Source organism: Erigeron canadensis, chromosome 5 (genome assembly GCF_010389155.1).
Source record: "Erigeron canadensis isolate Cc75 chromosome 5, C_canadensis_v1, whole genome shotgun sequence".
In the NCBI taxonomy this organism is placed as follows: Eukaryota; Viridiplantae; Streptophyta; class Magnoliopsida; order Asterales; family Asteraceae; genus Erigeron; species Erigeron canadensis.
Genome location: NC_057765.1, coordinates 24,207,780 through 24,220,441, shown reverse-complemented (window position 1 = coordinate 24,220,441; position 12,662 = coordinate 24,207,780). Strand labels below are relative to the sequence as shown.

The following is a 12,662-nucleotide window of genomic DNA, read 5'->3' as shown; positions in this document are numbered from 1 at the left end:
TTTTTATTCATTCACATGTGAAACGTTATAAAAATACATGTTGTAAAAGAAAGTTTTTTTCAAAACCTTACGTATACTCATTTGTTAACATGTGAACGAAAACGTGAACAATATTCATTCACAAGTTCACAAAAGGCTATTTTGAAGGTTTTTTGAAAAAGTTTCTTCTTACTACATATTTTTTTTATGTCATTTCACATGTGAATGACAAAAAAAAAACATGTGAACAAATATATTATTTAAGAGTTCTCATGGTTATTACAATAAGGAAACTCTCTCTCTCTCTCTCTCTATATATATATATATATATATATATGAGCATGGTACCTACGCAATGCGGCGGCGGTAATGGCGACGACGGTATATTGGGGTTGGTGACGCGTGGTGATGACATCGACAATTGGTGTCGAGTGATGTAAGTTAATGTTAACATAATAGAACTATTTTATAACATAAGGACTTAGAATGTAAATTAGCAAGATAAGGGTTTAGAATGTAAATTAATTCATTAAGGGCAAATTTGGTAATTTATAAAAACCCTTTCATGGTGGGGTGTTTATTAAGGACATTTTGGTAATTTCGCATGTGACATTTTGGTATATAAATAAACAAACTACACTCCCTTCTGTTCAACTCTCTACCTTTAAAATACCAAAAATACCCTTAATTCTTAACACATTCCTAACTCACACACTAAATCTACTCAATATATCCCTAAAATATTTTACACTCATATTTATCCAAACTATCTATCTCCTTTATTAATTAATTTAAATATTTCTACTTAATATCTCTATAATGTTCTTAATAAAGTTATTTACAAAAGATACATCCTTTAATCATAAAATAACTACACTACCATTTACGTCAATTACTTTTAGATTAATAGTCACATCGTTACCACCACCACCTGTTGCCGCCACCACCGCCGCATTGCGCGGGTACCTATCTCGTGTGTATATATAGGGATGAGCCAAAAATCCCAATTCCCGATCCCGTCCCGGTACCGTCCCGATCCCGGTACCGGGAAGTGGTACCGAATCCCGAGCGGGATCGGGATCGGTACCCACTTTTCAAAGTTTGCAGGATCGGTACTAGTCGGTACCGGTATCGGGAAAATCCCGCGAATCCCACTTAGTCCCGACTTCACTTAGTCCATATTTAAACATGAGTTTTTTGGCCCAATGTTTACTCGAGTAGTCTAATTCTTTAGCCTAATGAAATCTTATTATGCATTTTGGTAATAAAACTTTCTGGTAACAAATGTTAATATTGAAAACAAACTTTATAATGAACATATGCTACCTCTACTAAACTTTAAATATGTGATCAGTTAGTTTTTATATGATTAATATTAACTTCTAGTATAGCATCGGTTTGTTTCCTAGGCTAGCTGTGCAGAATTTGTGTAACAAATGAACTCATCATTTGCGATATGATCAGATGGTTGATTATTATGTATGTGCATTAGCTAGTTAGTTATTATGTCATGTTTGTATGTTAGTAACTTAGTTTTTCGTTTTGTTTCGGGACTAGTCGGGATTTGGTACCGATATCCCGGTCCTGTACCGCTACGATACCGGTACCGGTACCGATTCAAATGGGACCAGAACCGGTACCTAGATTTCGTGAATTTCGGGATCGATACCGTTAGTACTGGGACCGGTACGGAACGGTAACAGTCTCATGTCCATCCCTAAGCCCATCCCTATACGTGTATATATATATATGAGAGTATGTGTAAAAAAAAGGGAAGAGTGAAAGTCGAATCTAATGACATGTCACACCCACTCCTTTTTATTTTTATTTGCGACACCTACACACATCTGCACTAATACAAACAAACCGACCTTCATTTCATGCTTTTATCTGGGTGATTTAGTTTCAAAAAAATTCAATCAAGCTGGATTTTAATTTAATTATAACAATATAATAATAATATTAATTAATGGGGTCTTCTTCTAGGTTAATAATAGATATGGATTATGAATCAGCAGCAGCAGCAGTGAGTGGAGAAAGCAGCGGGTCGTTGTTGTTGTTATTGAGATGGTGGAATGACATCCATGAATCCCAAGGATGGCAAGGAGGCGTTTTTTACGTTCTCTGTGCTGCCTATGCTCTCGTTGCCTTCATCGCCTTGGTATTTCTATTTCTATATATCTGTATCTATATCTATATCTATCTATATAATAATAATTTGTTGATATTTTTAGTGTATGTGTGTGTTTTTGTATGTATTTGTATTTGTATCAATTTAGGGGTATTATTCCCAAAAATTAAGATTTCATAGCAAAGTTATTTACTTATTTATATAGATATAGATATAGATATATGTGGTTCAAACTAGAAGTTTTATAGCAAAGTTATATATATATATATTATATATATATATTTTTTTTATATATATATTATATATATATAATATGGGGTTAACTAGTATGCTTCTAGCAGCATGCTTCCACCATGATTTTATATTCAACATGTGATTTTCATTGGGGGGGAGTTTGTGAGGGGGAAGCATGCTTCTTCCATGTTTTTAGTAGCATATTGGTTTTTCCCATATAATATAGATGTGGGTTCAAACTAGAAGTTTCTTAAGATGCATCCATGGCATGCTCTAGACTCGGTAGGTTGTACGTCCTTTACTAAATTTGTTAGAACCTAGAAGCAGCCTCTGTACTGTGGGTAAGGGTAAGTCTGTCTACATCTCTACCTCCCCTATACACCGTTTAAAACGGTATTGGGACCCATAACCCGTGGAAGACGGAATTTGGTGTTACTTATAGGTGGACTATATTATATTGGCACAAATGAACATACTAAGACGGTCAATAAAATTGGTATGGAGGGAGTATGATGATGATGATCTTTGTTAAATGTTTGGATTTATGTACTCTCTATATATGCTAAGGTTACCAACATTTTTATTTACTTATGGTTACCAAATTAGCCTTTTTCAAAACTTATCTATACTCTAGTATTTAGGGTATCAATATGTTTTTGAAAGGGTGGACTTTATTATATTAGCACAAACGCAAATAGTAAGATCGACAATTAAATTGTAATGGAGGTGGTATAATGATGATGGTGTTTGTTAATTGTTTGGTTTTATATACTCTATATATGTTAAGGTTAGCAAAATCTTTATTTTATTAAGGTTACCAAATCAGCCTTTGTGAACACACTAATCCCTTGTGGTCATTAGGGGGTTTATGCGAAGATTTTTTCCTTTATTAAGCTATATTACCATATATTGTCTTTTCCCCATTCTTACACCACCACTACAACTTTCGGCCATTACCATAAACCAGAATATAATCATTAAAGGTATAGTTACTAAACAAGCAAAAATATATTCACGTTCTGTTTTGGCATAGTTCTGTTCTATATGGCATTGCGTGGATATGATCTTAGCAACGCAAAGTTTTAGAATCTATGCTATAGAGATCTGCTGATTAAATTTTTTCCATCTGTCCTAACATAGCTATATCTTGACTGTAGAGATAGAAGAATTCTAGGGCTCTGAACTCTTGAAAGAATGATGTTATGCAAAGTTTCATACAGGGTGTAACTATTTGTTAATGAAATGTATATTAGTCCCAATATTAGGTTTGACACTTGGCAATCTCTTTTTCCATTTTATTGAGTGGATTAAAGTTTCTACTTGAAGGCGCATTTTACCTTCACAAGTTCCAGAAGCATTTTGTTTCTTTTAACGGAAAGAATTATGATACGGAATTGTAGATAATTAAGTTTAGTTCAACTGGATACAACAGCTACTTCTTGTAGACAAGGAACAACCAACCGTAACCATAATTTTAACACATGAGGTGATGTTAGTATCTGGATAAAAAAATTAAGACCCATTTGATGATTAAACGTATGGTTTTACAATAGGACAATGTGTTATGATTTGTGGTTGGTTGGGTTGACGATTCCTTCGTGGAATCCCAGCCAAACTGCAACACTATTATTGGTTCTTGGATAGGTGAGATATATCTGGCTTTTATGTCACATTTATTTTTGCTGTTGATTGCATGCTGTACAGAGGTTTGTTGTTTCGATTCCTAGTGGATTGGTAAAATAATGTCTATGGGAGTTGTCAACACCGCTAATGGAATATTTGCTTCGAACTATAAGTAAGAGGTTACATCACTTGAATCCACCTGATAATTTGATCAACACTAGATGACCTTACTATTGTTTTTTTCTCGGATCAAGGTATGAGTAGCTGAAATTCATAATATTTAGCTTCAGGTCAAAATGAATGTTACATGCAACAATTGAAAGATTTCATGATTTATATTTTAAAGCATAAGACTTTACATAGAGTCATAGAGAGAGCTGGTTTTTCATCTATTATGGTAGTATATTACTTGTAGTGCAGTTTTGGTTGCTTCTTGAATCTTGAGTGGATCTTTATATTTAAATATACAGGTGCAACTTGTTCGTATTCAATTGAGAGTACCAGAATATGGTTGGACAACACAAAAGGTTTTTCACTTGATGAATTTCGTGGTCAATGGATGTAAGGTTGCTATTCTTTTTCATCATTTTGTACCCTTTAATATTGGCAAGTTTGTTGATTCATCTCATGCGTTTCCACAGTGAGAGCTGTCGAGTTTGGATTTTACTGGAGCGTGTTCCACTACAAGCCAAAGGTAAGCTACTCTGTTGCATCTTACTTGACTTCCTTTTTTTGGTCTAGTTATTTCAAAACTCAAAATTAGTTCTATTTGATATGTTAAATATTTCATTTTTTGCATTTTCCTTTATTTTTCATCTCCATTTTTGGAAATCTCATTCCATGTTGACCCTGCAAGAGCAAATGAGAAATGCATTAATTGTATGGAAATACCTTTAGGTATTAGATATGATACTTTTGGATCTTCCCGGTCTATTATTCTTCTCGACGTACACACTACTTGTATTATTCTGGGCTGAGATATACCATCAGGTACTCAACATTTAGAAATTCTGTATATTTTTTACCTTCATCATTCAAAGAATTTATTAATTATTATTCATCTGCATGGTTTTCGTTGATGTCAATCTGGATATGGTTTCTGTATATCAGGCAAGAAGCCTCCCAGCTGATAAACTCAGACCTGCATACTTCATTCTGAATGGAGTTGTATACTTCCTTCAGGTAGCACCACAACTAATATGTCACTAAATCTGTCTATATGTATAATCAGAAATAGAATAGAATGAGTATACTGGGGAGTGGGCTTTAGCAAAATTGCAATGAATGCGAAATTACATTTTTGCTAGGGAAATGAGAATGTAGAGCTGGCAAAATGGCAGATTGAGTAATGTCAGAATGGGTATTTTTTGGCATGGGTTGTCATGTGCCTTGCATGGGTAAACTTTTTGTCAAAAGTTATCTTAATTTTGTAACAAATGAGTCTTGAGATTGAATGCATTATGAATAGCCTATAATTTCTCTTTTGGAGTAAAAGTTTGACTGGTTAGAGAAAATATACAAACTTATTGGCCAATTTGTAAGTTAATGGTCAAAACTGCACCTATAGGAGAACACAAACTTCAGTCAGAAGATAACTTGAATTTGCCATTCATGAGTTGTAATTTTAAACCATTTACAAATTGTTTTTGAACTTCAGGTGTGCATTTGGATATATATGAGATTCAACAAAGATCACGTGGCTATCGAGGTTGCTGAACTCTTCTTTGCAGGTAAGAACATGGTACTGGTTTGGGTACAAATATGCATGATCTAATTTTGAGACTTGATGTGGACCATCTGTTGGATTTTTATCCCTTCAGTTGAAATGATTATCATTAAAACTTTGTTGTATGGTGTATCAGTTATCTCACTTTGTGCTGCCCTGGGATTCATTATATATGGCGGGAGGTAGTGTCTTATCTAACTCAACGATAATCTTGAACATTGATTAGCCGATTCTATGAACCAACCCCCCAAAGTGAACTTATCTGCTTATAACGTTTGTTTCTTCTTTAAGGTTGTTTCTTATGCTTAGGCGCTTTCCAATTGAATCTAGAGGCCGTCAAAAGAAACTGCACGAGGTTATTATCTGTATTACTTATTTTAAATCTTTGTGTCATTGGAGTTTGCAATCCAAATTTAATGTTCCAATAAGAAGGTAATTATATGAAGGGGATATTTGGTACGTGTGGTGGTAGATACTGGAATTAAAGGAGGGAATGGAATAAGGAAAAGTGAAATGATTCCTTTATCTGGTATAACTAGAGAATTAATAGTAAAATCAAGGAGGAGAATGGGAAGTGGGAATAGATTAAGCTTAAATTTGTAGTCCCTCCTTTTCTACTCTTTTTTGAGAAGAATGAAAAAGATGGAAAGGGAGTACTCTTTTCATTCTCCATTTCCATCCCTCGTATGTACCAAACAAGAGAAGTATACTAATTTCCTTCTCCCCTTTTCCATTCACATGTACCAGACACCCCCTAAGGTCTAAAGGTCATTACGTGATATTTGGAATAGTTTGAAAGTAGGAGCAATCTATGCTAGTGTGGAACTTCGTAGATATTTGCCCAATGACAAAATATATTTATAAAGCAGTGTTAAAATGACCCCCCAACCCAACCCAACCCAACTGGGCATCCGTCATCTCTCTACCTATCTGGCAATAATCAATTATCTACTATCTCCAAATACCATAAAAGACTTTCGACCGTTTTCAAGATCAGCCTAACCTGCCATACTGAATACTAATACAGATATCTCTACTTTTACATACTTGAATGCTTATTTTATGTTCAGTAGTTGAAGGTTTCTATTGTAACTGCCTATCAAACTCTTAACCATAGTTGCTCCAGATCTGTGTGTTTCATTCTTCCCATGCATTGTCACGGGCTTTATAACTAGTGGATGATCTAGGAACAAAATAAAGTAGGTCCAATGTAGTTAGGCAACAAAATAAACAAATAGTATGAGTTTTCATGTTCAGTAACGGCCGGGTCTTCACGAAACATCAAATATATTACAAACATAAATTCCTACAACAGTTCACGGCAAAATTTCATGTCATGAAAAAAAAAAAATCTATGATGATATCTTTAGTAACACCATCTAACTCATCCTCAACATTTATATGACATGAGACAATCATTCATAAATTAGTCACCGATCATGTTTCGGAAACCAGTCTTTATGAACTTCATTGCCAAGAATGCACGTTGCACTGTGGATGTTGCGACATGCATCAAATTAGAAAGACATGAATTGCTCTTCAAAAATGATCAAACCTTGCATCTTAACGAATATCCATTCTATAATTTACAAGCTGTGATTTATGTGCACATTGATCTCAATTTGGACACTCCAAAGAGTAAAAATCCTGCATTTTCATCAATTTCTACACTTCAAATGCTTCAAAAATTATTTGGGCACAAAGAAACTATAGTTAGAAGGGATCTTGTACTTCATCAAACCGTTTTTTCCAAATTTAAAACGAACATCCATTTTATAAAACTGAGCCTATTATTCTAGTAAAATTAAGTATGAGTTTTTTAAATAAGTTATGTGCCATTGTCAAGTTAGGTTTAGTCTATCGAAATTACATGATTCCATTTTATTTTTTTATATACTGTTGAACGTATTTTTTGAATTTAACATCGTTTCATGGACCCATGTTGCACCATGGTACATCCACCCTTGTTTATAGCATGTCATTTAGTGAATGCTTCTGTAATTCGACCAGCTTTCGTTCAATTTACCTTTACAGAAAGCACATGTTAATCGAAAATGTCAATCAATTTCTATTGGCATCAATTTTTTCGCATTGGTCAAAAAGTTGTGCTAAAAGCAAGTTATTTATCAGTTGAAAACCTTGCCTTCGGATGAAAGTAGTGGTATAAAAAATTATTGCTCTTTGGGGTAACACTGAAACAAGTTAAAATCACTATTTTTTTTTATTTTTTTTGCAAATCATGTATTACTCCTCCCTCAATAGATTAATAAGAAAGAATGAATTTGGGTAACACGTCAAGTTTGGCATCAAACAATCAAGGGGAATTTTTAATGCAGATGGAAACAGTTCGGGGTGGGTAGACCCATCATTTATAAAGCTAACGTGTAAATCAATAGCATGTTATCACGTTGCGGGAGCTGCTAGGCGCCCTTAGGTTGGTCGGCAATGAAGTTAGGAGTACCTGGTCTAGGCGGGAGTACTCGGTTTATATAAAAATAATATAATTTGATATTTGAGGTATAGATTTAAGAAATATTCTTAACTTATTTAAAAAAATATTTAAGATCTCTATAGATAAGTTTCCATAGTGGTAGTTTGTGTTTAAAAGATCTAAGCAATGGTTTCACTGATCTGGACCAATTTTCATGGATCTTGGCTGCTTTTCTCTGATATTGGCCCGTTCACTTTGTTGACAATTACCTAATTGAATTTTGGCTAACTCGCAATGGCCTACCTCTGAAGTAAGATTACTTGGGATGGAATCGGCCAACTTGGAGGAGTTTTACAATCATATTATGTATGATTGCAAAATCTAAATTTCTGCAAATTAGTGTACGTATCAAATAGTTTGATTTAAGACGTATACTTGTATGCATTAAAACCACACTTAGGGCGACGCTGAATCCATTTTCTTTTTTAGCTAATTAATTTTTATTTTTTTACGCATTTGACCTGTTTGATATAAAACATAACCAAAATCGATATATTCGTAATTTGAGGATCGGGGATTCGGGGTTGTGCTTTTGTTGAATTAATGAGGGGAGCTTGATTGATCATCAGTGTGAAAAATTTGGCTTCTGGATGATGCAGAATAGATTGCTAAGACCTTTTTATGCTCTCCTTTTTGACAGGTGGGATTCGTGACCGGAATTTGCTGCACATGTTTCTTAATAAGATGTATAATGGTAAGCTCCAGTTATTTAAAGTATGCACCTGCTGTTCGTTTATATACTAACTTCCATTGCTCTTGACTGCAATGACCGGATTTATTTTGCACAATAGGTTACGGTCTCTGCATTTGACAAGGAAGCTGATATCCATGTTCTGAATCATCCTATCCTCGATCTTGCCTACTACTTGGTAATTTATTATCATGTTATACATGAGGATACCGTACTTGTTGCTCAGATGATGCTAAAATAACTTTTCTTTCTGGCCATTTATAAGCGATATTTGTGTCAGGGCACAATATAAGACGTGGTGAGGAACGTTACAATTTTTAAATCTCACTCGGCATACATAATTTCTAGGCCACTAGTCTCATTTGAAGAGCTTGTGTATGGTTGTGGCATTTGGGTCGTTGACATTATAAGGAACCCTCTCTATAAAATATCGTAGTACGATAATGGGCACTCATCTTAACACTCAAATGGATAAATGACATACGAATTGATTGTATTATTTGCAGTAATTAAGGGGTTAATGTCTTTTCTTCTTTTAGCCTTTTAGGGTTTGAAGTTTGATAAGGAATTTGATCTCATCCATCTCATCCATGTTATTTTAAACCTCACCAAGCAATTATAGAGAATTACATAATGGTCCCTTGATCTAGATCCAATGGCCTTAACTCCTTCCTACACCTTCTCTTCTATATATGCCCCATTTCTGTTGAACCTCACCAAGCAATCATAGAAAATTAAAGAGATGGACAAAACAGTGTTCAGGTAAATGACCGTCTTGCCCTGTTCTAAATCATGACATGTTACCAACCCCTAATTATACCACCTTAGCCAAATGTCATGACCTTTACTCAAAGTTAGACTGTTATAAGTTATATGACAATGAAATCTTGTGAATAGATAGCTGGATTAGTGAAGGTAGAACGTCGTCTGTGCTCTGTAATAAACATATGTACCCTGTTTTTGGTTGTTGTCCAATGTACTAATTCTCTTTATCCAGAAGATTGAAATTAAACTAGTTTTGTTAAAATTCGTAGCCATATTAAGCAACTCACCTGTTGGGAGGGCTGCCATACTAACTTTTAGCTTCAGATGTGGTCAATAACTTAAGTTCTGTGTTCTGGAAGCTATAGAGATTGGGAATCTAGGCAGTTTGGGTAGCAGTTTGAAATGAGTTGGTTTTAACAGGTTAACTCTTAATGCTGATTGAAATGGGCTAGGTTCAGCAGCAACATTTTTTCCTGATTTGATCAATCAAGTATAACTGTAAAGGGAATCGATTTGATTAATCAAGTATAACTGTAAAGGGAATCTAAAGCTATACTACAAAATTTACTGTATCATTTGTTCAGTTAAAAACATTTGAATAACACTTTAGAGGATTTTCGACTAGTTTGATCTACATGGGCCATTTCATTTTTGGTAAGTTTGTAAATAAGACCCATTTCATTTTTTCATTGTTTAAGATTGCCACTTCCTTTCGAAACTTTAAGATGAGTTTGCCATGGCGAGTCAGCTTCTTTCTAGACAATGAATGTATAAAACTGCCATCATAATGTAAAGAAATTCCTTATTCTAACAAAATAATTTTTGTCTTCTCCTTTATCCAGATTGTAGAGATACTCCCATCTGCTCTTGTGCTTTTCATTCTCAGAAAACTACCACCAAGACGAGTGTCAGATCAATATCATCCAATCAAATGATCCCATGTATCAGAACGGTGAGCACAACTCGACCTTTTTCATGTATATGGTTTTCATTGCTTATGGTGCAAATGTGTTTGTTAAGTCATGTGTGTTCCTTTACTCGTGAGAATAAGATATCGACCATCACATGTATGTCTTGCTAACAGCGTAACCAATATAGAGTAACTTGTTCAGGTGTTTTTGTAAGTCAGTTTATTTTGGGACGGAGATTCTTCAAAACTTGTGATCTGTTTTTATAGTTACAACACGGATGGCAGTGTAGGACTGTAGGTGAGCATTTCGTTTTCAATTTTTTTGGGCAGAACGGATATTTGTATTATTGCTTCATGAATTATAAAGATCGGGGCAAGTGGTGAAACAAAAATAAAAGCAATGTGACGCAACATTTGTGTTTTGGTTAAGATTAAAAGCAGATTTTGTCATGGTGATTCTGATCTAATTTGCGGATCATTCAAAGTAAATTTAGTTTATTCTTAAAGTCCAACGGTTCTATTTCAACTTTCTTAGATAAACTACTTTACCACAAGATCTACCTTATCAATTTTCTGTTTTATGGGTAAGCTTAGAAAGCAGGTGAAATGAAATGTTTCATTGCAACAGTCACATTATTCACACTCCCTTCTAAAAGAAACTGCCTTTCACTCTCTTTGATTTTAAGAACATGAAATAACACATTTACCTTTTAATTTAATACATTCTTATTTCTATTTTATATACTCACTAAAATGTCCTTGAAAAAGTTTTAACCTCTAGCTCCCCTTCACGCAGAAACACATAGCAAAAACTGTAATTCAAAATTCGCCCCTCTCATCCCCTTTTCATTTCTCGCAACAATTCATCACATCTCCGATCGCAACGAAATTATTTTTACGTTAAAAATCACACCGTCACTGTTATTGTCATTGCATTGTGTAGGTACCAATCTAGTGTTTTGTTAATAGATCTCAGAAGTCGGAATTAGAAAATTAAAGATTTTAAGTAGAAGAAATATAAGGTGTTACATACACTTATATCTACTACCTAATAAAAGAAATCACCCCTTCCCTAATAAATTTTTTCTGCCTTTAAAATTACTTATTTACCCTTGTATTTACCTTTTTTTTGTTTTTTTCCTCCTTTTTTGAATATTTCACTATTTATAAGAAAGACATTACTAATGGTCAACATCCTCACATGCCACAACAAATTGGTCATTAAATTCATCCCTTCAATTCCTACGCCTACGTACAAAATATTTAGAATATAATATATTGTTTTACATTTTACTTTTTACTTTTTAGTTAATATTCATGATCATTTTGATTACGTAATACGAGTAATAATATAATCTATATCTATACTCCCTATTTAAACAAATTCCCCTTATTAATTATTTTCTGTTTTTAAAATACCTTATTTGCCGTTAGATATTTTTTATTCTCAAAATACTCTCTCCACCCTAAAATCAGTCACGCCACTGTCCCTCTTTTGTAACCCGTAATTTTGTTGACGCTAATATGAAAATTACTATCATCAACCGCTGTTACTTCCGCCCACCACCGCAGTATACTGCCGCTGCATCGTGCGGGTATCCATCTAGTTTAATTATTAAGTCATTTAATAAAATGCTTGGATATTTCATGTCTTTTTTACTTTAATACTAGCTATTGGCTAATTATCTTAACTTGATGTAATCTTACTACTTTGTATTAGTACACGGCATAAGTCTTAGGATTTAAAAGTTTAATAACAATAACAAATCTACTATTCTATCCCTAATGTATTATACCGATTGTGAAGATATCATATTTAATGGGGATTGACTGTATCGTTTTATTTTGATATTTTGCTACAATCATAATTTAGTGGCTGGTATTATTTGCTACAAATGTTTTATATAATCGTCGATCTATCAAAAAGGGTTCCATATTTAATTACACGTTTTATTAAACATATTTTAGAAAGACGGTGCTTTTGTGTTTTAGTATGTCTTCCAACGGAATTACGGAATACAAACATTCAAGAAAATCAAAACCCCTCGATGATGAGTTTGATTTCATGGGTAATAAGTCTCATCTTGGCAATGGAGGGTTTGGCGGTTTTGG

The 12,662-nt window shown here is 34.0% G+C and overlaps 1 protein-coding gene across 1 annotated transcript; it reads left to right on the top strand.

Moving 5' to 3' along the window:
* The first annotated feature begins 1,778 nt into the window (after positions 1–1,778).
* On the top strand, positions 1,779–10,797 carry LOC122600257 (tobamovirus multiplication protein 1-like). Its single transcript, XM_043772951.1, has 11 exons — positions 1,779–2,140; positions 4,438–4,528; positions 4,609–4,661; positions 4,865–4,957; positions 5,078–5,149; positions 5,625–5,697; positions 5,830–5,875; positions 5,985–6,048; positions 8,825–8,878; positions 8,976–9,053; positions 10,483–10,797. Exons 1-11 carry the CDS (start codon positions 1,949–1,951, stop codon positions 10,573–10,575), a joined length of 909 nt encoding a protein of 302 aa, XP_043628886.1. The 5' UTR covers positions 1,779–1,948; the 3' UTR covers positions 10,576–10,797.
* Positions 10,798–12,662: the final 1,865 nt, after the last annotated feature.